Here is a 24,917-nt window from a genome sequence, read left to right as displayed (position 1 = left end):
GGTCACAGCTCTGTCACTGGGTGCAGTCTCTTTGCAGGGAAAAGTCTCAGCACAGAACGCAGCCTCTTTGCAGGAAAAGGTCTTAGCACAGAGCGCAGTCTCTTTGCAGGGAAGCATCTTGCCAGAGAACACAGTCTCTTTGACTCTGGTGGTTGTCCCGGAGATCATCTCTCCCTCTCCCGGTCTGTGTCAGCATCCTTCCCTGTCTGATGTCTGTGTGTCGCTCTCCCAGGGCCTTGGGGTACTCGGTACCGGGCCGGTGTCAGGGGGATGTGTCACAGCGGCGGTGACCCGGTCCGTGGCCCTGGGCGCCCAATATCAATATGGTTTTTGGTGTTAATGGGATAATAGTTCGTGACGCCACCTGTGGTGCTTGGCAAGTAAGATGTTAAGCCAACGCTGCTTGCAGATCTGCTGCGACTGATGGTGTGATGCAGCAAAGATGGTGTAGCTCCCCACAGGTGGAGCTGTAGTCCCAGGGCAGTGTAGGTGCAATGGATCTGGAGAAGTGCAGGATGGTGTGGATGCTGGTACCCTGATGTAGCGGTGCTGAAGGTGTTAGTGACGAATGAATGGAGGACACCAGAGCTTGCAGTTTCAAAGCTTTACTCACAGTTCGTGGTACGCACTGGTGCATGCCTCCGTGCCGTGTCCTCTGGGGTAAAGACTCAATCAACATCCCGGGCAAGTCAGGGATCTCCTCTCCAACACTCCGCCAACATAAACCTTCCTGAACGACTGCGCCAATGCGCCTTGTGGTGTGAAGCACTCCAGTACTTAGTTACCCTGGAATACCTCCTGTCTAGGTGTTCCTAGAACTCTACTTGTATGACAGACAGCTGTAGCCTGCTCGGGGATGCTCCTGGATCCAGGCTCTCTATCCGTGTTGCTGTTGTGTCCCAAGTCTTGGATGGGAGTAGTGCATTTACAGTCAACTACTCCACTGGTGTCTGCTGCAGAACCATAAGTGTCCATACAACCTCAGGGAGCGGGCCCCGGTCTTGCGCTGAGAACCTATAGGCAGGGTTCCTATCCAACCCACTCCTCCTCTCTGTTCTCTGTACTTGTCTCTCCTTCTGATGGATGCTTAGGTTACAGGTCTACGTCTCTCCACCTTTCTTACTTTCACGTGCCAGCTGGCTATGGTCACTGAGGCAGCTGCAGCACTCCTCAGACTCTCCTGACTGACTGTCCTCCTCCTCCTCTGGGACTCACCCCAGACTGACCTGTAATTCTAAACCTTCCCAATCTTTTATATGGGTCTAAACTCCACCCGCCTCCCAAAACATCCAGTGTTCCATGCAGGGAACCACCACAGGTGCTCCTAATATATAGGAGAAGAGAGGACCTCGATGAGATGTGCAGAACTACCCTGTTGTGTGGGATGCGAGTGTTGGAGTGTGGAAAGGAGTTCCCAACTTACCAGGATGGTGGGGTACCGCACCTTAGGAGAACTTGTGACTCAGCAGCGATCTCGCTAATGAGATCGCTATGTGTGACGGGGGCTTAATGGGTGGGATTGTGAAGGGGATTCATGGTGTCAAGATATTATCTTAAATAAAAAAAAAAGTAATTCTTGTTTTTTTGGGGGGTGGTACCCCCTCGTATTAGTCTGATGTTTCCAGTTTTCTCCAGGATTTATATTACTGGAGGCCCAGATAAGGTATCAGCACACCCCAGGCTCACTGATAAGGATCTGTAGCATTGCCTTGTACTTACACAAGGGGACTTCCTAGGGACTGTAAAGCCCCCGTTACACACTGCGATATCGCTAGCAATATCGCTGTAAAGTCACCGATTTTGTGACGTAGCAGCGATATTGCTAGCGATATCGCTGCATGTGATACTTACCTCCGACCGGCTCCCCCGCTGGTAATCGCTGATCGCACGAGAAGCTCCTGGACCATTTCTCGTCAGTCACTTCCTGCTGCGCTTCCTGTGGCGCCGACGAGTGAGGTGTGGAGCCGGGCGGGAGGACGCAGGATCGCCTCGTCTGACAGGTAAGTAGCGACCCCCGACCCCTGCTATGTCGCTGGTGAGATCTGCCTGAGTGGCAGCTCACTAGCGACCACCTAGCGATGCACCAGCGATCCTGACCGCGTCATATCGCTAGTCGGGATCGCTGGTCCATCGCTAGGTGTAACGGTACCCTTAGGGTCCTGTTACATTTAGTGATGCATCAGCGATCCCGACAACGATACGACCCAGTCAGGATCACTGGTGCATCGCTAGGTGGTCGCTAGTGAGCTGCCACTCAGGCAGATCTCACCAGCGACATAGCAGCGATAAGCGATCCGTCGGCGGTCGCTCTTACCTGTCACACCGCAGTGATGATGACGACTTCCGCCTGCGTCCATGTGTTGCTAGTCGGCGCCAGTGGGATGCCAACGAGGAAAAAATGACCCAAGACATTAGAGAGCGATATCCAGTGTGTGTGTGTGGGGGGGGGGGGTCGCAGGTACGTGTCACACAAAGTGAGATCGCTAGCGATATCGCTATTGCGTCACAAAATCGGTGATGCTTTAGTGATATCGCTATGTGTAGAATGCCCTTAATTGTCAACTGACATTTCTCTATCAATTGTTTCCCATTTATTGCAGCTGCCATAAAGCACACATCCACAGTTTTCCCAGGGTGTACCTGGCTTTCCCAAGCCATCTATTATCTACACTCCCAATTAAAAAATGATTGGTCAATTAGCTTCTATAGACTTGGTGGTCGACAGGAGGGGATATCACATAATGACCTTAAAGGGTTACTCAAAAGGAAAGTTGTCCCTTATCCATATAATAGCGGATAACGTTGAAGTCACTGAGGTCAGGCTGCGAGGGTCTTGAAAGAAGGGGGCTGTACATCGGAGATAGTTGAGCATACGCATCTCCGCTCATGCAGAGCACTGTTCTAAGGGTTCCAGAGTCCGTAGTATGGGTCCACAGGGGGTCCCAGAAATCACAGAGTTGTCCCCTGTATGTGTTTCTCTAGTGTTATGAGCCTTCTCAAAATCCACATGGGCACACTGTGAGACCAATGCCTGACATAGTATTGGTTTGGATTGTGTCCATAATATCTCTAAGTCCCATGGCACTAATTGAGCACAGGTACCAGCTGCTGCTCATTATTTCCCTCTACCCAGAGATTAGAGCAGGATATCACATTTCATGGTCATAAAGGCCAATCTCCTGTTCTCGGCAAACACTAACCTACAGGAAGAGAGGATGGGGGAGTCAGGAGATGCCATGCAAAAGAAAAGCAGGAAATTACTCCCCCCCCTCTGCGGTTGGAACTCAGCTGACTGCTAGCAAACATGTCAGACCAGTGTTTTGTGGTGCTCTGTGGTGGGCTGGATTTTTATGGAAAGGACGTGCCCACGACCCACGTGGGCATTTGACGCTGACCTGAGTTTCTTGTCTTGGTTAGGGTTAGATAGTTGAATTTCTTACTTGGCGAGCATGGATGCCAGATCCCACTTTTTGGATAACGAAAAGATGTTAGTGAGCCACAAGGAATTTTGTTGCATTAAAGGGGTTGTTTGAGGAGATAATCCTTTAATTTTCCTCCTGGCACCATCAGAAATAGCACCACTCTTATCCATATGCACTATCACATCTCTAAAAAAAGATTATTATATAACTACTACTGTAAGGGTGCGGACTGATCATTGATTTATACTTGAAATGTGTAATACTCAATTTTGCCTGCTGAGGCACTGCAGGGAAATAGAACACATTGTCAGCTTCTTCTACTTTTTGCTGTGGCTCTTTCCTCATATGCAGGCATTGCAGGACCTTAGGTATCCATGGTTATGGCCACTAATAAAGTGACAGTTAGTTAGCTAGTTGCTAGTGGTTTGTAACCATGGATACCTAAGGTCCTGCAAAGCCTGCATATGAGGAAAGAGACATGGCGAATCAGACAAGCTATACTCCATTTCTAATTGGAGGTATTTGCTAATATTATTATTATTACACCTACTACATATTGGGATAGGGTTTTGGAGATGAGAATACCCCTTTAATTATTAAAACATAAATGCGCATAGTCAAGAGCCGATCTACTTAGTCTTCGCAAAATATATGTTTAATCAGCTGCTGTTAACAGAGGCCTGGATTCTGCTCAATGTCTCTATCCACAGAGAAGTGAGGAATTTATTTATTTATTTTATTTATTATTGTGGATTATGGTGGATTTTGCATTCAGACATCAACTGTACACTGTGGGGGCGGTGCTTGACACAGGAAACACCCATGAGAAAACCCCTGTGCCATGCTCCGCCCCCTAGGATTCCGACTCAGCTGTTTTCCCTGGAATATTCTTTTTTATTGAGGGGGAAAAAGTAATTTCCATTTATTAGCATAAAACATTTTGGTAAAGTCCCAGTAATATTAGACAACGTGCTGTTGGGGCTCAGAGAACTATCCGTTGCTGAATCCTTCGGTCTCATGTAATGGATCTGTATCGATTGCTGCAGGACATCATGGAGATAAAGCTATTAACTGAAAGACGGATGTATTACAGAAGAACACTGACTCATCTCATCTGCTGTTTCCAGGCACTGACGTCAATGGACATAATGGGCCATATCGTCTCTGCTTGTTTTTCCATAACAGGCAAGGGACCATTAATAATTCACATAATCTCCATTATGCTGTCACAGATTCTGAAAACTGAGCAACCGCCCAGGTCTTTCGTGAAAAGCTCCGTAAGTTTAATATTTTACCTTGAGCTTCGCTTTCTCCCCATTTCCAAGATCCCTGCTTGATGCCAGTGAATAGAAGCATTTACACTGAGTGGAGTAACCCCATCTTGAATAGAGTAGAAGAGCGCTTGCATGGCCTCCACTCCATTCATTGTCAACGGGACTGCAGGAAATAAAGGAGCGCTGTAGTCTACTATCTATGGCAGTCCAATAGAGGATTAATGGAGCTGAGGCAGATCATATGCTCCATGCAAAACGGTGGCTCAGCAGAGTCGTGTTTTTGGGGTTCCAAAGCAGCAATCTCAGGATCACTGGAATGATCTTTTAAAGACCAGTCAAACATGACTTGTAATACACAGGTTTCAAAATAAATTATCATACTAATGGTGTAAAAAAAAAAACCCCTTAAAAATCCCCTAAGTTGAGGGAAAAAAAATGTAATACATTTTTAAAACAATGATATAAAAAACAACAAAAGAAATAAAAAAAAGATATTAAAATTATATACAATAAAATAAATAACAAAAAAGTTGAAATGCAAAAACTAAACCCCACTGATCGAATCTTGATGATCTTTTCCAAAGATAGGTCAACAATAGTCTGGACAACCCCTTTAAGGTGTTAAAGATTTTTTTTAAGCGCATAATAAAAAGTCAACTTCATAATATACTTGAGCTTTAATATAAAGCAATAGCAGAAGTATTTGTCTCACAGCCGGGAAGATTTGCATCGGCAAAGAGGGATTGCTGAGTACTTGCACCCCCAGTATCAGGCATTTATCCTATATCCACAGGATATTTATTAACTACCCTAAAAGGAAATGCACTTTATTCTGTGGCTGGCGGACAGTATATATAGATGAAATTAGGAATACTGCTCAGGAAATAATAAATAAGGTGTAATTTTATATACAAGTGTCTACCAGTCATGGTTAAAGGGGTTCTCCGACGTCGCTCAGCTCCCTACCCACGCTCCCTACCCACAGCACTTTACAGACATCACTGTCCCTAATAAAGCTCATGATCTAAAGTCTCTAATTACACGTAATCTTTCAGCCTACACCCTATAAACTCCCAGTAAACAGAAGGTGATTGAATCGGTGATGTGTGATTAGGAACAAAAATGCATAGATGAGCTAAGTATGATGACCTCATGATGTATGATACTGGGTGAATTCATTAGTAAAGCCCCTGAGCAATCAGTAAGGATTAAAGAGACACTACCTCTCTATTCTGGTGTTTGACTAAATAAATACTCATCACACACTCACCTAAGTCTGGAAAGGGTTGGTCATTTTTGGATTTTCTAACCCAAAAGTAAACCTCTCGCTGCTGTAATCCCTGATGATCACCCATAATCTGTAGTGAGAAGTATTCAGTTTCCCAACAGCACTACCGGTGGAGAAATGAGGTACTACACAGTTTCTAATGAAATGTATAAACATGCCGGGTCCTCCAAAGATAAGGACAGCTCTTCTTGGCTTTTTCCAACCCTAGATAAAAGTTAATCCTCCTCATAAAAATCCAGAAACCAGGTGGTACCAACGTTTGTTCCCCTTGGGTTCTCCATATCGTGTCTCTGACCACTGCATGGCTGCCTGATCTCCAGGGCTTGTAGATATATGGGATGGGTGACATACAAGTTACAGGTATATGATGGAGGAGAATCCAGTAAAGCCAGTGGATATAACATATGATTACTGGGGCGCAGGCAGAACAGCTCCAGTAACAGCGCCTGTAGCATGGAGGAGTGCCGAGTGTGCACACGACTTGTGTTTCTCCATAGCAGGTGATGCTACATCTTAATTTCCCACGCTCTCGCGTATCATAGCTATCGCATGTACTTCGGTTGTGGATGTTGCAGCGTGGTGTACACCGTTTCCACTTTCACCTTTTGCGGAGAAGGCATTCCGATATAGTGATCATTTTCCATATTGATTATCTGAAGAAAAAAACAAAACCGGAGAAGATTCAGTATCACTAACACATATAAGGGTGGGGGTGACATATTAAACCTACCAAAAACAAGAAACCATGTTCAGATTACAACAGCCGGCCAAGGCTTAGAAGATAACAGCTGCCACTCTGGTTACAACATCATTAGCTTGTATTAAAGGGGAAAAATCATCAGAAAATCACTTTTTGTTTAAATCAGGTTTTTGTTTTAAATGCATTTTTTTAAAATTTGACATTTTTTTTTCATATTACAATCCGTATTTAAAAAAAATACAATTCTTCCAATTTTTATACTGGCTGCTAGGGATATTTTTCACTCATACCTGCTGTTCTTTACTAGAGACTTTTCAGAAGTCTTATTATCATCACAGACTGGATTACAATGACTGGTAACACCTCTACATATAGTAGATAACACAGGATCCACCATTCACAATAGGCGATGTTACAGCTCACTTCCTCCCCTTTCTGTACAATGATTGATAACAGCTCTATATACAGTAGATAACAGGATCCACCATTCACACTAGGTGATGTCACAGCTCCCCTGGTCTCCTTCCTGTACAATGACTGATAACACCTCTATATACAGTAGATAACAGGATCCACCATTCACAATAGGTGGTGTCACAGCTCCCCCCTCCCTTTCCTGTTCAATGACTGATAACACCTCTATATACAGTAGATAGCACAGGATTCACCATTCACGATAGGTAATGTTACAGCCCACCTCCTCCTCCTCCTGTACAATAACTGACAATGCAGGATCCACCATTCACAATAGGTGATGTCACAGCTCACCTCCTCCTCCTGTACAATGACTGACAACACAGGGTCCACCATTCACGATATGTGATGTCACAGCTCACCTCCTCCTCCTGTACAATGACTGAAAACACAGGAGCCACCATTCACAATACACAGTGTCACAGTTCATCTCCGCTTCTTCCTGTACAATGACTTACTACACAGGATCCACCATTCACAATAGGTGATGTCACAGTTCACCTTCTCCTCCACCTGTATAATGACTGACAAAACAGGATCCACCATTCACAATAATAAGTGACTTCACAGCTCACCTCCTCCTCCTGTACAATGACTGACAACACAGGATCCACTATTCATGATAGATGATGTCACAGTTCACCTCCTCCTCCACCTGTATAATGATTGACAACACAGGATCCACCATTCACAATAGGTGACGTCACAGCTCACCTCCTTCTCCTCCTCCTGTACAATGGCTGACAACACAGGATCCACCATTCACATTAGCTGACGTCACAGCTCACCTCCTCCTCCTGTACAATGACTGACAACACAGGATCGACCATTCACAATAGGTGACATCATAGCTCACCTCCTTCTCCTCCTCCGGTACAATGACTGATAACATCTCTATATACAGTAGATAATACAGGATCCACCATTCACAATAGGTGATGTAAAATTTCACCTGCGCCTCCTCCTGTATAATGACTGATAACACAGGATCAACCATTCACAATTCATGATGTCACAGCTCACCGCCGACTCCTCTTGTACAATGACAGACATCACAGGATCCACCATTCACAATAGGTGATGTCACAGCTCACCTCCGCCTCCTCTTGTACAATAACTGACAACACAGGATCCACCAATCACAATGCGTGATGTCACAGCTCACCTCCTCCTCCTGTACAATGACTAATACCAGCTCTATTATGGTTACTAAGAGTGTCGCAGTCTCTGGCGGACCTATCTTATCCTGCATTAATAGGTAATCTTCGGAGATGGGACTGTTTGTGATCAGTCTATTATTGCGGGAGCTTCTAAAATGCAGGGACTGTCCAAAGTGCAGCGAGACCGACCGTGCTGTGAGGGAGCTACAGAACAGTTGCAGGATCTGTGTCTAGCATATGTCTCCTGGCCCTGTGGTCGGATGTTATTGAGTCCAGACTGTATGCAGGACTGCAGATATTTCTACTGTTTGTTCCCTTGTGGTCGTTTCTCCTTCCCCCTGTTCTGGTGTAGAAAATAACATGTGCAGATGTTCTTGATTTGCGCTTCCACATCTGGATGGTGACTTGCAGTTGTGACTCCGGTTGGACATATGCTATCTAGCGGACTGTCGCTTCTCGTGTATGTAAATAGTGTCACGATGGAGCCGTGTGACCTGGGATATCCCACTCCTAGCGCTTTAGGCTCTGAAGTCGAGAAGGGCAGATCACTTACATGAGCTCAAGAAAGCCGAATCGTTTGCTATGTTCACAAGCTTAGAAGCTTTGAAGCTGAAGCTGCTTCTATAACCATTGAACCACTTCAAAAGCCGAATTGTTAAGTCGATCATTTACAGAAACTGAGCTACAAAGGATCTGAATGGGGTGGATCACTCCCAACATTAGTTTGATGTTAAAAGAGCTTGTGCTCTATGTTACGCCCCAGTCTGGTGCTGACGTAGTCTTTGCACCTGAGCCATGGTGCCAGTTCATAAAAATGGTTTTCAGAGTCCTGATCCGGTGTATTACTAGTCTACCATACACTCAATGGTTGGGAAAAGAGATTGCACTCTCCTATGGCAAGAGTCCCACCTGATTGTGATGTAGTAGTTGCACCCAAGGTCTGGTGCCTACACTGTGTTCCAAATTATTATGCAAATGATATTTTTCTCTGATTTTCCTAAATAGTCAGTACAAATGACAGTCAGTCTAATAAAAGTCATCACCCGTTAGAGTATGCATCGAATTTTATTGAAGAAACCTCCCAATGATAACAGTATAATCTCCAAAATGAATAAAAACTCAAATTGCACTGTTCCAAATTATTAGGCACAGTAGAATTTCTAAACATTTGATCTGTTTTAAAGAACTGAAAATGCTCATTTCTGGAATTTGCAGCATTAGGAGGTCACATTCACCGAACAAAAAAGGTATTTAACTCCAAAACATCCTAACAGGCCAAGTTACATACTGTAGGAACCCTTCTTTGATATCACCTTCATAATTCTTGCATCCATTGAACTTGGGAGTTTTTGGAGAGTTTCTGCTTGTATTTCTTTGCATGAAGTCACAATAGCCTCCCAGAGCTGCTGTTTTGATGTGAACTGCCTTCCACCATCATAGATCTTTCGCTTGATGATACTCCAAAGGTTCTCTATAGAGTTGAGGTCAGGGAAAGATGGTGGCCAAACCATGAGTTTATCTCCTTTTATGCCCATAGCAGTCAATGACTCAGAGGTATTCTTTGCAGCATGAGATGGTGCAGTGTCATGCATATAGAGGATTTTGCTCCTGAAGGCACATTTCTGCTTTTTATACCATGGAAGACAGCTGTCAGTCAGAAACTCTATATACTTTGCAGAGGTCATTTTCACACCTTCAGGAAACTTAAAGGGCCCTACCAGCTGTTTCCCCATGATTCCGGCCCAAAACATGTCTCCTCCACCTCCTTGCTGATGTCGCAGCCTTGTTGGGACATGGTGGCCATCCACCAACCATCCACTACTCTATCCATCTGGACCATCCAGGGTTGCTCGACACTCATCAGTAAACAAGACTGTTTGAAAATTAGTCTTCATTTATGTCTGGGCCCACTGCAACCATTTCTGCTTGTGGACACTGATAAGGGGTGGTCGAATAGTAGGTTTATGCACCATAGCAACCCTTTGCAGGATCCTACACCTTGAGGCTCGAGGGACTCCAGAGGCACCAGCAGCTTTAAATATCTGTTTGCTGGTTTGTAATGGCTTTTTAGCAGCTGCTCTCTTAATCCGATGAACTTGCCTGGCAGAAACCTTCCTCATTCTGCCTTTATCAGCACAAACATGTCTGTGCTCAGAATCAACCACAAATCTCTTAACAGTGCGATGATTACGTTTAAGTTTTTGGGAAATATCTAATGTTTTCATCTCATGACCAAGGCATTGCACTATTTGATGCTTTTCAGCAGCAGAGAGATCCGTTTTCTTTCCTAAATTCCTTGAAACCTGTGCCCTGCTTAATAATGTGGAACATCATTCTTAAGTAGTTTTCCTTTAATTGGGCTCACCTGGTAAACTAATTATCACAGGCGTTTGAGATTGATTTCAGTCATCCAAAGAGCCCTGATACGCAATACCATCTATGAGTTTATTTGAAAAACAAAAAATTACATCTTTATGACACTTAAATCCAATTTGCATAATAATTTGGAACGCAGTGTAAAGGGGCTGTTAAATAAAATGGGGGTCTGTTACCACCAATACTTGCTGAAAGTCATAAGAGGTTGATCACCCTATGGCAATGCACTTAGGCCATGGAGCTTATGGGAGATGTTCAGTAGGATGATGTTTAATGTCCTCATGGGGTCTATAACCACTAGATGGTTGTGAATGCAGATTGTACCACCTATACATGATCCTGATGCCTAAGGGAGATGGTCGGTAGGGTGGTGTTTAGAGTCTTAACGAAGGCCATATCTGTCAACCCTAGTAGGTTGTGAAAATAGTTTTCACCCCCTTTGGCTACAGTCCAGCCTGATATTGATGTAGTAGTTACACCTGAACATGGTGCCTAAGGGAGATCTTCATTAAGATGGGGATCTATAACCACCAACACTAGATGAATGTCATAAGAGGTTGTCTTCTCTATGGTAAATGCACACAATTCATGGAGCCTAAGGGAGCTGTTCAGTAGGATGGCATTTAGAGTCCTCATGGGGGTCTATAACCACCAACCCTAAAAGGATGTGAAAGTAGCTTGCATTCCCTATAGCTATGCCTGGCCTGTTCCTAACATAGTAGTTGTACCCAAGCCTCGTGCCTAAGAGACCCATTCATTAAGATGGTGTTTAGAGTCCAAAACTAGAAGGTTGTGAAAAGAGTTTTGCACTCCCTATGGCAATGACCCCGCCTGGTGCTAAGGTAGCAGGTGTACACAAGCCATGGTGCCTACAGAAGTTGTTTATGAAGATGATTTTGACAGCCCTACTGGAGTGTACCACTCTCGGCACTAGATGGTTGTGAAAAGAGTCTGCACACCATATGGCAAGGTCCCAGCCTTGGACTGAGACAGTGCATGGTTCCTAAGGAGGACCAAAAGACTCTTCTACATAAAGTATAAAATTCAGTCCTGATTTTCTTATTCCATCTTATTCCATAGGTGGTCTTCTCAAAGAGGTTCCACCAACTGGATGTCAAAGGGAAGATTGGTTTGATCATAAATGGACAGACCCAAAATGATGTAGGCCCATCCTGCAAGCAATTGTATAACTTTTACAAAGCAGTCTGAGCTTATTCTAGACTTATAGTTGAACATTTTCCAGAATACATGTCACACACCGTTACTGCCAGGAACATCTACAGAATTTTCCAAGGGGATTTTCCCAATGTGTTCATTCTAACAGAATGTGTTAAAAGCTCCCTATATCTGTTCTCAAACTGATCATCACCAAACTCAGGTTTCGGTCGAAAACAAAGCTGTCAGAAAGTTGCCTACTGTTCATTCTTAGACAATTATGTCCGTCTGATATATGAAAGTCTGACTAATGGGATATTCTCTGAACGAGAGTGAAAGAGCCTTAGGAAATGACCACATTCAGATAATTCTTTTAGCTGTGGAAGATCTGGGTATTAATATGTCTAAAAATGATTTCTGCCAGAGCCTCAAAAGGGCTTTTTGTTCTCATCAAAGCTTAATGGTGAAAGGAAAGATGATGATCTCAAGACACAAAAAGTTGTCTGAAGGCCATCACACAAGCATTCAAAGTACAGACCAAAGCCTTAAGCCACGCCATACACATTCGACTAAAGTTGGCCAGACATACCGATATTGATGGGTTCGGCCGACAATCTAATGTGTATTGGGGTGCCAGGCAACCGATTGTACGGGAAGATATTGTTCTGGCATGTCTGATTTTGGACTGCCGATTGCTTTGTCCTCCCAAAGATGCGCCTGGCCAAACCAGTGCTCCAGTGTATGTGAGAGTCGGCTGAGTTGGCTTTTGTCTGAACGATCTGTTAAAGTTTTGCTTGGTTGACAATCCACTAATATATATGGCTTGGTTTAGGCTGTTTACAGATGGCGACATGTCTTCTTCTCACATGTACCAAGATTTTGGCACTAACCAGTTTACCCTTTTAATGCATCAGATCCTTGAGAATTCTGAGAAGAACCCTTACATTACTCTTGCCCATGAAAGAGATTGACCTTCGAGGGCAATTCATATTTTGAACATTAATGGCATAATCTTTAGGATGTGTTGTTTATTTTTCATCCTCTGTCCAAATATCAAGCTGCACTTGGCTTTCTGTAACTCATTATTGGCTTCTGTGGGGCCATGCGTAGTGTTCTTTTTTCTACCAGGTCCTGACCTTAATGTTCTAAAGCAGCAGATATACCGGCATGAACCCTTTTAGTATCCTGGATCAATAGATTACTAAGATTTCCTTTATTTACATTGGTTGATACCTTTTAATGGCTAACTGAAAAGATGGTAACACATTGCAAGCTTTCGAGACTACTCAGGTCTCTTCTTCAGGCTAGACTAATACAAATATTAGTCTAGCCTGAAGAAGAGACCTGAGTAGTCTCGAAAGCTTGCAATGTGTTACCATCTTTTCAGTTAGCCATTAAAAGGTATCAACCACTGAGGACTCTCAATTCTGAATATTTTTCTATCTACTGGCTAACACGGTCCAAAGATATACATCTTTCCTTTATCTACATTGATCACTTAACATATGCATGGCCAAGTTAACTGTTAGGCTAAGTGCACACGTAACGGAACTCTCGCGGAAATTACCGCGAGAATTCCGGAATTCCAGTCCGCGGGAAAATCGCATTTTAAATTCCCGCGATTTTCCCGTGGAAAAACTAGCATTTTGCAAGCGTAATTAGCTTGCAGAATGCTAGCGTTTTCCAAGCGATCTGTAGCATCGCTTGGAGAACTGATTGACAGGTTGGTCACACTCGTCAAACACAGTGTTTGACGAGTGTGACCAACTTTTTACTACTGAGGCCGCCTATGCGGCATCAGTAGTAAAAGATAGGATGTAAAAAAAAATAAAAAATGGTGTTATTCTTACCCTCCGACGTCCCGCGCATCCGTTCCCAGTAATCCTTTGCGAAAATGCCCGCGATGACGTCAGTTCTCGCGGGATCGCAACGTCTCGCGGTAATTCGCGATGACGTCGCGCGAATGACCGCGAGACTTCGCGATCCCGCGAGAACGGACGTCATCGCGAGCATTTTCGCAAAGGACTACTGGGAACGAGAGCATGAAGAGAAGCGGGAAGGCTGCGCGGGACGCCGGAGGGTGAGAATAACAATATTTTTTATTTTTAAATTCTTTTTTTTACAGGGATATGGTACCCAAAGCCCGGAGGACAGTCTCCTCTCCTCCGGACCGTGGGTACCATCCGCAAATGTTCTGCTTACTTTCCGCATGGTGTGCACAGCCACATGCGGGAAATAAGCGGAACAATGCATTCCTATGGGTGCGGGATCGCCGCGATTCCGCAAATTAATGAGCATGCTGCGGTTTTTACCGCGAAGCTATTCCGCCGCGGTAAGAACCGCAGCATTAGCACAGCATTGCGGAATCCCATAGGAATGCATGGGATGCTTATTTTTCGCGTTTTCGCGGCAAAATCGCGCGGTTAAAACCGCCGCGGAAACGCGAAAAAAACGCTACGTGTGAACTCAGCCTTAAATGCAAAAGCCTCACCTCTAAAGTTCCTGAGAAACCTTGATGCCCCAGTAGAAGGCCTGAGTTAGCATGTTTCGTATAGAATAGGCCACCACCAGGAAACACAAGGGTGGACATTTTATTAGAAAAGGGCTTCAGAATTTTAGCTCAAATTTTGGTAAAAGTCTTAAATCAGATTTATTATGTGGTTTTGAAAACTTTTCACTAGGTAGTCTTGAAAGTATCTGGAAAGTTTAGTGATTAGGTGAGTTTAAAAAGTGCCAAATTATTGGTCTGAAGTAACCAGCCAATAGTTGGCATAAGAAGAAGAAAAGTGTCGAGCTAGAAGAGATCACACAATTCTGCCTACTAAAGTTTATGGAGTGTGAAAGTAGGAGGAGCAGAGAGATCAACCATCTAGTAAGTGTTTTGTCTCACTTTTGAGCTGGATTCACAGCTACATTGCTGCGTTCTGGTGTAAAGTGGCTTTCATACATGTACTGCAGAGAGACAAGAAACCAGGAATCACTGTGTGTGCATTAAAGGGGTATTCTCATCTCCAAGATCCTATCCCAATATGTACTAGGTGTAATAATAATAATAATATTAGCAAATACCTACAATTAGAAATGTAGTATAGTTCTTCTGATTCGCTATGTCTCTTTCCTCATAAAGCATTGCAGGACCTTAGGCATCCATGGTTACTTACACTAATAAAGTGACAGCTAGCTAGTTGCTAGCGGTGGTAACCATGGATACCTAAGCTACTGCAATACCTGCACATGAGAAAAGAGACACAGTGAATCATAAAAACTATACTACATTTCTAATTGTTGGTATTTGCTAATATTATTATTATTACACCTACTATATATTGGGATAGGATCTTGGAAATGGGAATACCCCTTTAAATCAGCTAGTCTCAACACTCTAGCTCAGAGACAACTGAATAAGAAATGGAGCCTACAGAGGAAAAACGGGTGTAAAATGCAAGATGCAAATTAAATGATGGCCAACAAAAAAAGTGTTATTCCTCATGTAATCTGAAACGTTCCATGAAAGAGCATGTACTCTATAGGCTATCTTTCTTTAAAACAGTAATGATAAATCTTCCAAAATGTATTCAGCCCATCGCCAAGTTTCACATTTAAAATTTAGCCTTAAGATGCCTTTTGTGCAGTCTCAGCTTTTGAGTCTGTACATTTATGTTAATAGTCTAGAATATAGGTGCAAAAGATATCTAGAAACACATGTGTACAGCTTTCCCAAACTGGGCCCCTCTTTGTATGACCAAAAATTCTAGGAATGTGGCGTTCCCGTATGAACAGGAAGGAGCTCACACGCAGCACATAGTTCAGAGACATTCTCTTGTGGTGCTCCTTGCCTGGAAAATGTAACTCGCTCACAAAGAAATTGAATTGTGTGTAATTTAATGTTCTGGTCAACGTGACCATCTGAAATTGAGAAGAGAAGTCATACTGCTGAAGGCCCTTCCCTGCTTTCCCACAGCTGTCGGGTGGTCAGCTGATAAGGCAGCCGCAGTTTTATTGTTTGCCATCACTCACAACAGTAAAAAAAAGGGAACTTTCCGATTTTTATGTGTTGTAATATGCAAACTCACATCAATATCTGTCATCATAAAAGGCCAAAAGTAAAGCTGAAGAACAGAGACCATCAAAGGGTCACTAAATGTTAAGCTTTTTAGATCTGTTATAGGTGGAGGGTTCAAGTCCAGATATCCTCAAATCAGCAATCGGTGGGATCTCAAGACCCAGACCCCCACCAATAAAAAGTTAATTTACGATTTAAAATGTAGGTGTAAGATGCTTTTTTGACTTTGCGTCTTGTGGACACCGAACGGGGCCAAAATGTTCTTGGTGATCACCATCGATCCAGAATACGCGGGTGGTTGACTACTCGTTTCTATGGAGAAATGGTCACATATGAAAGGACTTTGACACAATACAAAGAATGGTTTTCTGAAACAAAGTCTTTCTCGTCACCAAACATAATAAGAATTTAGATTTAGTTGTGGGTGACACCTCTGGAACAGATTAACAGCCAATCATTGAATGGAAGAAAAAATTTAAACGAAGGAATCCTATAGGATATGAAAACTACAAAGTTTGTATCCAGATGGACTAATGATGTTGAAGGTTGTATATATATGTACTCCTATTATGGTTGGTTCGTCGTAGTATTATACCTACATGTCTTCTCTGCGTGGAGGCGTTTATATGAACAACACTTTCCACATTGTTTAGAGCCATCTGGGCTTCCGTAGCTCATCTATCAAGGTGACCACACCAGTATTTCACATTTCTATTTTGACCATTTATTATGGGGATAAGTGCGGAACTTGTTGACTACTTGTGCACAGTTGGAATTGTCAATATGTGTTTACTTTTTCATCTTTACCTTTTAGATTTTAGAATTATATTTTCATTACATTTCATTTTTTATTTAGCCCAATGTTATATTTTGTATATTTATTGATTTAGGATGTATTTATTAATTATTTATATATTTAGGGTGGTTAATTATCAAGAAAAATTGGATTAAAAAACAGTATGTATTTGATTAGTTGTTATTGCCACTCCTTTTGGGATGGGGAGAACTTTGCATTTTGCTTGTCGACACCTGATGAAGTCTGCTTATAGGCGAAACACTGTGTGTTTTTATCATTGTTTTTATTAAAATACCCTTGTTTGGAGCAACATAGTTATCAACATAGTTATTGACCCAAGGGCTAGGATACCTCCATTCTGTGGCCACTACACTTCCTCCTCCACTTATGAGTCATGACCTTACCAGATCATCCGTTAGGTCATATGGGATATCTCAAGGATACCCACACTGTTTTGGTTTTCTAACTTGACAAGGCATGCCCAGATTAGTGAGGTTCCAGGTCCAGAAACCCCATCGAACACTCCTCAAAACACCCAAATCGGTGGGGTTCTCACGACCTAGACCTGTCACCATCTCAAGGGCAATTCATGCCCCACCTGCATCAGGCTTATGTAATATCATTAGAAACCACACTGCATTTTTCACAACATCAATGACCCAATCACTAATAGAAGAGGAGGAACTACCAAGGCCTGTATAAAAGCCAAGACAGGGAATATAGCAGCCATCTTATGGTGAATCTGGAAATTGATAGGACGTCATAGCTAAAAAATCAGCAATAAAGTTAGCAAAAAGAAGGTATAAACCACTGAATAAACATTACTGATCATGTTTGACAGCACCGAAGTGAAGAATAGCTACTATCCATTTACCCATAATCTAGACTGGTTAGCACCCTTAGAGGATAATCTCTCACCTGATTGTCTTCTCGTCGTTGTGTTGTCACCTCAATGTAATCTATTTCTGCATTCCTATTTCCTTTGGGTTCTAGTTAAAAAAATAAACATATTTTTTTGTGTTACGATAGAAATATAACAATAAGTGTGGAAGAAGAAGCACCGACTCCACATATCCTCATACCAACCACAACACATGGACCCACTGCAGGTCTTCAGAACTGAGCTTAGATATTTACAGAACCCTACGCTTAGAAACCTTCTAAGTTCTGTCCTGTAGACCAGGGTTCCCCAACTCCAGTCCTCAAGGCCCATCAACAGGTCATGTTTTCAGAATTTCCCTTGTATTCTACAGGTGATGCAATTATCACCTGGGCAATACTAAGGAAATCCTGAAAACATGAACTCTTGGTGGGCCTTGAGGACTGGAGTAGGGGAACCCTGCTGTAGACCTTTGGTGGGATGTCGTGGTCCGAAGAGATAAGGCTTATGAAATACCCCATTATACTTGCACTTGGGCATGACCAAGTGCCCAACTATCTAAAGGTCTGAATGGGCTCAACTAAGAGCAAGAAAAAAGACCAGAATCCTGAACAATGATGCAACAACATGACATAAAGCACACAGCATATAAAACGAGGAAGCCCCGTCCTGACTTCCCAATTATGGACTCATCTATTGGGTATGGTTATTTTGAGAATAAACTGTAACATTTACTAATTATTTATCCACGTTTCGCCAGGATTATTAGCTTCTTCTAGGGAGCAGTGATACGCGCCATCTTTTTTCCCTTCTTTCCCTCTAAAGTTATATTCATCGAAAGCATTATACAATAATATGAATGACATTATGAGAAAAGTGAGATCATAGCACTTTAAGCGGACTACTACTGTTTCACTTACCTTCATCTAGACACAGCTATCCTCAGTGTCTCCAATTTGTTTACTTTGCCTACTGAAGTAGGAATTGAATTGATATCCACCTCCTGTTGGATCGGAGGCTCCTCGATGCCTTCTTTATATTTTGTTCTGTAGCTCTGATTATTCAGATTGGCTCCTACATGTAAGCACCAGCCCACCACAAGCCCAACAGTGAAGCTACATCGCAGTAAGGACAGACTGGTTATAGACCCCCAGTGATAAATGGTAAATTGTTAGGTATTTGTTGGTGGCATTTGATCATCACTAATTGGGAGTGAGTCCGCAGCCCAAGAACCAACCAAGCAAAACAAGTCACCTTGAAAATGACAGTATGGAATATCTATGGCCAGCTCAAGTCAGAGATCAAAACAGAAAGGACACAGGACAGTGCATCAAACAATGAACAGAAGTGCATGCGAGTGCAAGGAGCTGCAAGTGCAAAATGTTACTCTGCACACAGAAGTCTGTGTTCAAGATCCTAGAAGAACATTGCAGGAAGAGTGGTGTTTATTTACAAAATTTATTAAAAACAATTTTTGCAATTGGAATTCAATAAAAATTTGCACAGTTTAAACGTCTTCTCCCTAATCTCCATGCTAGTCAGCAGAAGGAGTTAAGTAAGAATTTGTCAGTGAGCTCATTCTGCTGAAGGGAGACTTTCTGTGTTGCACTGATTATGGCTCAGTTGCAGAATGAGTGAACTAATTGTTCACCAATGAGCAGGGAGAGTGTTTGTCTATTTCCAGTCTGCAAAATGAGTTAACTGAGATTCTGTGAGTGAGCTCTCGCTGAAAGGAGAGTCTCCATGTTGCACTGTCTATTTTTCAACACAACACAGATGAATATGCGGAGAAACAAAAAGACTGTAAAAGCAAAACAAAGCAAACTTGTTTTCTATAGTTTGTGTATTATCATGTCTGTTGCTACAGGCTACAGAATTAGTTAACCAAGAATCCGTTAGTGAGCTCATCATTAATTGAGATTGTGTCTGTTGCACTATCTATTGCTATGGTGCAGAATGAGTTAACTGAGAAACTGTCAGTGATCTGGTTCCGAAGGGATAGTGTCTGTAATGCACTGCAAAGTGTTGATCTGTGGATTTAGATCATGGACAACCCATCAATGAGCTCATAGTGATGGGAGTGCCAGCATATTGCACTGCGAACTGCAGAATGAGCTAAATGAGAAACTGTCAGTGAACGCGTTCTGACAGAAGAGTTTGCAACTCCTTCATCTGACCTTTGTGAGCGCTAAACTCACTTATAACCACAAACTACATGAAAGTTGAATGTGCAGGTAAACGATAAGCCCGTAAAAGCAAAATAGTACAACATTTTTAGTGGCGCCCGACCGAAAAAAGTTAGATTTAGTCCAAAACATATCCATTTAAGTAACAAAAAAAGGCCCCAAAAGTTGAGAACCGTTGTAACAAAAGCATATTAGGAAAACTTTGCCTAAAATAAATTATACAGTGCCAAAAAAATTAGACAAATTTAAATTATAAAATTCTGTCCGCTTTCAGCTGACACAAGGGGGCGCTCACAGCATAGTTTATTATTATTATTGAGCATTGTATTTACATGTATGATGATGTGCCAGTTATAATGCTGGTGTTATAGAGGAGCCTTTAGGCCTCTTATAGTCTGGGTTCAACAACTATTACTGGAGCCAAGTTCCAGCCTCTCATAGTGATAGAAATCACCATCTATGACCGAAAAAGTACATTTATACCAAGGTGCCATACCCAGCTTTTACACAGTGTGGTATAGCCAGGACATGTTGATCAGAAACCATGGGTTCATAGATCATGAAGGCTGGAACAACAGAAAAAAGCACAGGAGAGGCAGCAGGCAGTGCCGTATGCAGCAGCATGCTTGCCACAAGCAGCGTGCAGGCTCCATATTTAAAATATTGAATGTTATCTTTTCTTTATGCACGGCCAAACGATTGACACAATTAGCACCAAATTTGGCAAACCCTTCAAATCAGGTACTAGGCCAAATGCCTGGCCTAATCTGCTTCAAATTTGTCACTCGGGTATATGAGACATTTCAGAAGTTTTTACCGCAGGATTCAGCTTTCTCTATAACCGATATGTTGACTTCATATCAGCAGCAAGCAGAGTTTTTAACCTCAAACAGCAAACATGAAAAGGAACCGTGCAAAGCCGCGGAATCTTATCAGTATGTGATGATGCAGAATTCTCGACCATTTGTGACAGTGAATACAAGTATCATACAGACAATTCTTACCGCTGATTCCCTTGTGCTTTATCCTGATATATGTTACTGCCATTGTAATACATAAGATTAGTGTGGTGATTGAAACTAGTATGATAATATGATTCCTAGAGATCGGAGTAATGGCTCTTCTCCCTGAAAGGAAGAAAAAGAATGCAAAAAGTGTACAAAGTGTTACTATTTACATCAAACATCAAAGTACAATGTTCTCTAGAGATTTTTACTGTTACTAAAGAGAAATATTCCAAAGTGCCTCATTATCCATACATATAATTACACAATCCCTTTCTCCAGACCCTGTAGTGTGGCCTATATATTTAGTTGCATTCTAAGGGGTGCATGCAGTGTGGGGTGCTTGCACGCGCCTCCCCTCCACAAAGCATCCCCCATTGGTTAAGCATCCAGAAGAAGCAGTTATTCCATGGCAGTTAGTCAGGGCAGGAGTCGGGTAACCCACATTTTGTACTTCCTTTTATCCATGTGCTTTATTTCTATCGTTCTGTGTTCTCTTGCCTTCCACATTCACCGCCCCATTCCCCCTCCATTACAACTCATACACATCAGCCCCTCTCTCCTTCTCTCTTCCATGTACAGCTCCCATACACTTCTCACGTTCCTGAAATACCTCAGCCCATCTTGCCCAAACACATTGCAGAAAAAAACTTCTTACAATTCCAATAACTACTTGCTCTTTATCTTCCAACTCCTACTGATTTTAAGGGACATCTCCCCCAACCCTGGTCCACCATCCCTAAAAACCTACCCTACCTCACATCGAAAACTTACTAACCTTATTAATATTATTTGCACTCCTTCATCTCCTTCTTTTAATTGTGCCCTCTGGAATCCGCCGTCTGTATGTAACAAGCTTCCTTTACTGCGCAACTACTTTCTGAACAACTCTCTTAATCTGTTGGCCCTCACTGAAACCTGGATTCAGGATTCTGACACTGTCTCCCCTGCTGCCATCTCCCATGGTGGCATACAATTCTCCCATTCCCCGAGACCCACAAACAGACTTGGTGGTGGAGTCGGCATACTAATGTCCCCACAATGTCCCCAAGTCATCCCCCAGCTCCATCACTCTCATTCCCTTCTTTTGTGTTCCACACCATCAGGCTCTTCCGTCCCATCTCCCTCAGAGTAGCGGTCATATACCGGCCCCCCAGGCTCACTCACCCAATTCCTTGACCACTTCTCAGCCTGGCTGCCGCACGTCATGTCCTCAGAACTCCCAGCCCTTATCCTGGGAGAGTTCAACATTCCCATTAACAGCCCCACTTCCACATCTGCATCCCAGCTTCTGTCACTAACCACTTCTCTTGGCCTCTCACAGCTCTCAACCTCCGAGACACACAAAGACGGTAACACCCTTGACATGATCTTTGTCCGGCTCTGTTCAATCTCCTACCTAGATAACTCACCGCTTCCCCTCTTTGACCACAACATTCTCTCCTTCATGCTCACAAATCCTCGCACGCCCCTACCTACCACACTTTCAGAAATCTACAAGCCATTAACCCTCATACACTTGCAGACTCCCTACACTCATCATTGTCCCCAATCTCCTCTTTTTCCTGTCCTGATCTGGCTGTACATCACTACAACAACACTCTCAGAAGCACCCTTGACCAAGTAGCTCCCCTCACCTGCAAAACCTCCAAGCACAGAGTAAAACAACCCTGGCTCACATCGCAAACTCGACTTCTCCAGCGATGCTCTAGGAGTGCTGAACGTTTATGGAGGAAAACTTGCACACCAGAAGACTTCACCCACTTCAAATTCATGTTAAGAGCCTATAATTCTGCTCTTTACCTTGCCAAATAGACCTACTTCACCACCCTGATCTCCTCACTATCCAACAACCCCAAGAAACTTTTTGACACTTTTCACTCCCTCCTCAGGCTGAAAGCACAAGCCCCTATCACAGACATTTGTGCTGATGACCTGGCCTCCCACTTTATAAACAAAATAGATAATATCCATCAGGAAATCCGCTCCCAGCCACCAAGTGCAGTGACTCCCATCCCTCCCTGTATTTCCCATGGCTCACTCTCCACATTTGATCCCATCACAGAAGAAGAAGTCTCCAGGCTCCTCTCTTCTTCTCGTCTGACTACATGCACTACTGACCCCATTCCCTCACATCTCCTCCAGTCTCTCTCTCCAGTTGATATAACTCTTCTAACTACAATCTTTAATCTCTCTTTCTCCTCGGGCATTTCCTCATCTCCTTCAAACACTATCATTACTCCATTATTAAAGAAACCCGCTCTCGACCCATCCTGCACGAACAACTACAGACCAGTCTCCAATCTCCCCTTCATCTCTAAGCTCTTGGAGCATCTGGTTTACTCCCGCCTTACCCGTTACCTCTCCACTTACTCACTCCTAGACCCATCCGGTTTCCGCCCCCTACATTTGACAGAAACTGCACTCAAAGTGACCAATGACCTTCTGACAGCAAAATGTAACGGTGACCACTCTCTGCTCATTTTCCTCGACCTTTCTGCAGCTTTTGACACTGTTGACCACCATCTCCTACTCTCTAGGCTCCAGTCACTAGGCATTAAGGACACTGCTCTCTCCTGGTTCTCTTCCAATCTTTCTGACCGCTCCTTCAGCATCTTATTCGCTGGCTCCACATCATCTCCTCTTCCTCTCGCTGTCGGGGTACCTCAGGGCTCAGTCCTTGGCCCCCTTCTATTCTCTCTCTACATGGCCCCAATTGGACAGACTATCAGCAGATTTGGGTTTCAGTACCATCTTTATGCTGATGACACACAACTATACACGTCTTCCCCTGACCTTACCCCCACTGTACTACAGAATGCCAGTGACAGTCTGTCCGCAGGCTCCAACATCATGTCCGCTCTCTATCTGAAACTCAACCTTTCCAAAACTGAACTTCTTCTACTTCTGCCACCTACCAACCTCCCTAAATCTGACATTTTCCTCTCTGTGGGTGGCAACATAACAACACCCCGGCAGCAGATGCGCTGTCTGGGTGTTATGTTTGACACCAATCTCTCCTTCACCTGACATATACAATCTCTTGCCACTTACACCTAAAGAACATCTCTAGAATCCGCCCTTTTCTCACCATGGAAACAACAAAAACCCTCACTGTTGCCTTTATCCACTCCCGCCTGGACTATTGTAAAGCTCTATTAATTGGCCTCCCCAACACTCGATGTTCCATCCTTAATGCAGCAGTCAGGGTCATCCATCTGGCTAATCGGTACTCGGTCGCGTCCGCTCTTCGCCAGTCATTGCACTGGCTGCCCATTCATTATAGGATCCAATTCAAAGTACTTGTTCTCACCCACAAAGCTCTCCAGTGTGCAGCACCCCCCTACATCTCCTCCCTCATTTCTGTCTATTGGCCTAACCGACTGCTGCACTCTGCAAACGACTTTCGACTAACCTCTGCACTAATCCGTACCTCACACTCCTGACTCCAAGAATTCTCCCGCGCTGCACCAATCCTCTGGAATGCTCTACCCCAAGAAATTAGGACCAGCCACAACTTGCACAGTTTTAGGCGCTCCCTCATAACACATTTGTTCAGGGCAGCCTATCTTGTTCCCTAATCAGTCATTTTATGTGTAAGTGTGCGTGTGTAGCCCATTCACTATCTCTGTCTATCCCCCACTCCCTCGAGATGGCTGGACCATCATTGTAAATACATAATTGTAAATACACACCTGTACTTTGTATCTCCCCCACTTCATTGTAGATTGTAAGCTCTCACGAGCAGGGTCGTCTTATTTTGCTTTAATCACTGTATTACTGTTAGCGTTGTTACTTATGACTGTTGTGTTTGAAACTGTTAAAGGGAATCTGTCACCCCTTTTTTGAGATATCATATAATGATATCATTCAATTGTGTGTCACAAAAGGATTCTCTTAGTACTTTTACTTCCCCCTGAGCCCGCACCTTTCATGCATAAATACCTTTTTATATCGGTTCAGATGTACGTAAACTGCCAAGGTCCGGTCCGCTGGGCGGGGCTTATTCACCTGCTCCTCCCCTCCCTGTCTTGCTCTACACAAGAAAAAATGCGTAGAGCAAGACAGGGAGGGGGGAGCAGGTGAATAATCCCCGCCCAGCGGACCGGACAGCGTCAGTTTACATACATCTGAACCGA

The 24,917-nt window shown here is 43.5% G+C and overlaps 1 protein-coding gene across 1 annotated transcript in view; it reads right to left on the bottom strand.

Moving 5' to 3' along the window:
- Nucleotides 1–4,061: 4,061 nt before the first annotated feature.
- The window catches only part of LOC141082977 (SLAM family member 9-like), a 57,938-nt gene continuing 37,082 nt past the window's right edge, over nucleotides 4,062–24,917 (bottom strand). The window contains exons 4-6 of the mRNA XM_073567070.1: nucleotides 20,779–20,901; nucleotides 17,627–17,697; nucleotides 4,062–6,637 (exon numbers count right to left, since the gene is read on the bottom strand). Coding sequence (XP_073423171.1) covers nucleotides 6,527–6,637; nucleotides 17,627–17,697; nucleotides 20,779–20,901 — 305 coding nt within the window. The 3' untranslated portion in view covers nucleotides 4,062–6,526. The remainder of the gene's footprint in view (nucleotides 6,638–17,626; nucleotides 17,698–20,778; nucleotides 20,902–24,917) is intronic.

This window comes from Dendrobates tinctorius, unplaced genomic scaffold, assembly GCF_039654945.1.
Source record: "Dendrobates tinctorius isolate UK_male_01 unplaced genomic scaffold, ASM3965494v1 ptg000019l, whole genome shotgun sequence".
Classification (NCBI taxonomy): Eukaryota; Metazoa; Chordata; class Amphibia; order Anura; family Dendrobatidae; genus Dendrobates; species Dendrobates tinctorius.
Note: the sequence above shows the minus strand (reverse complement) of the source record. Positions and strands in the feature narration are given on the sequence as shown.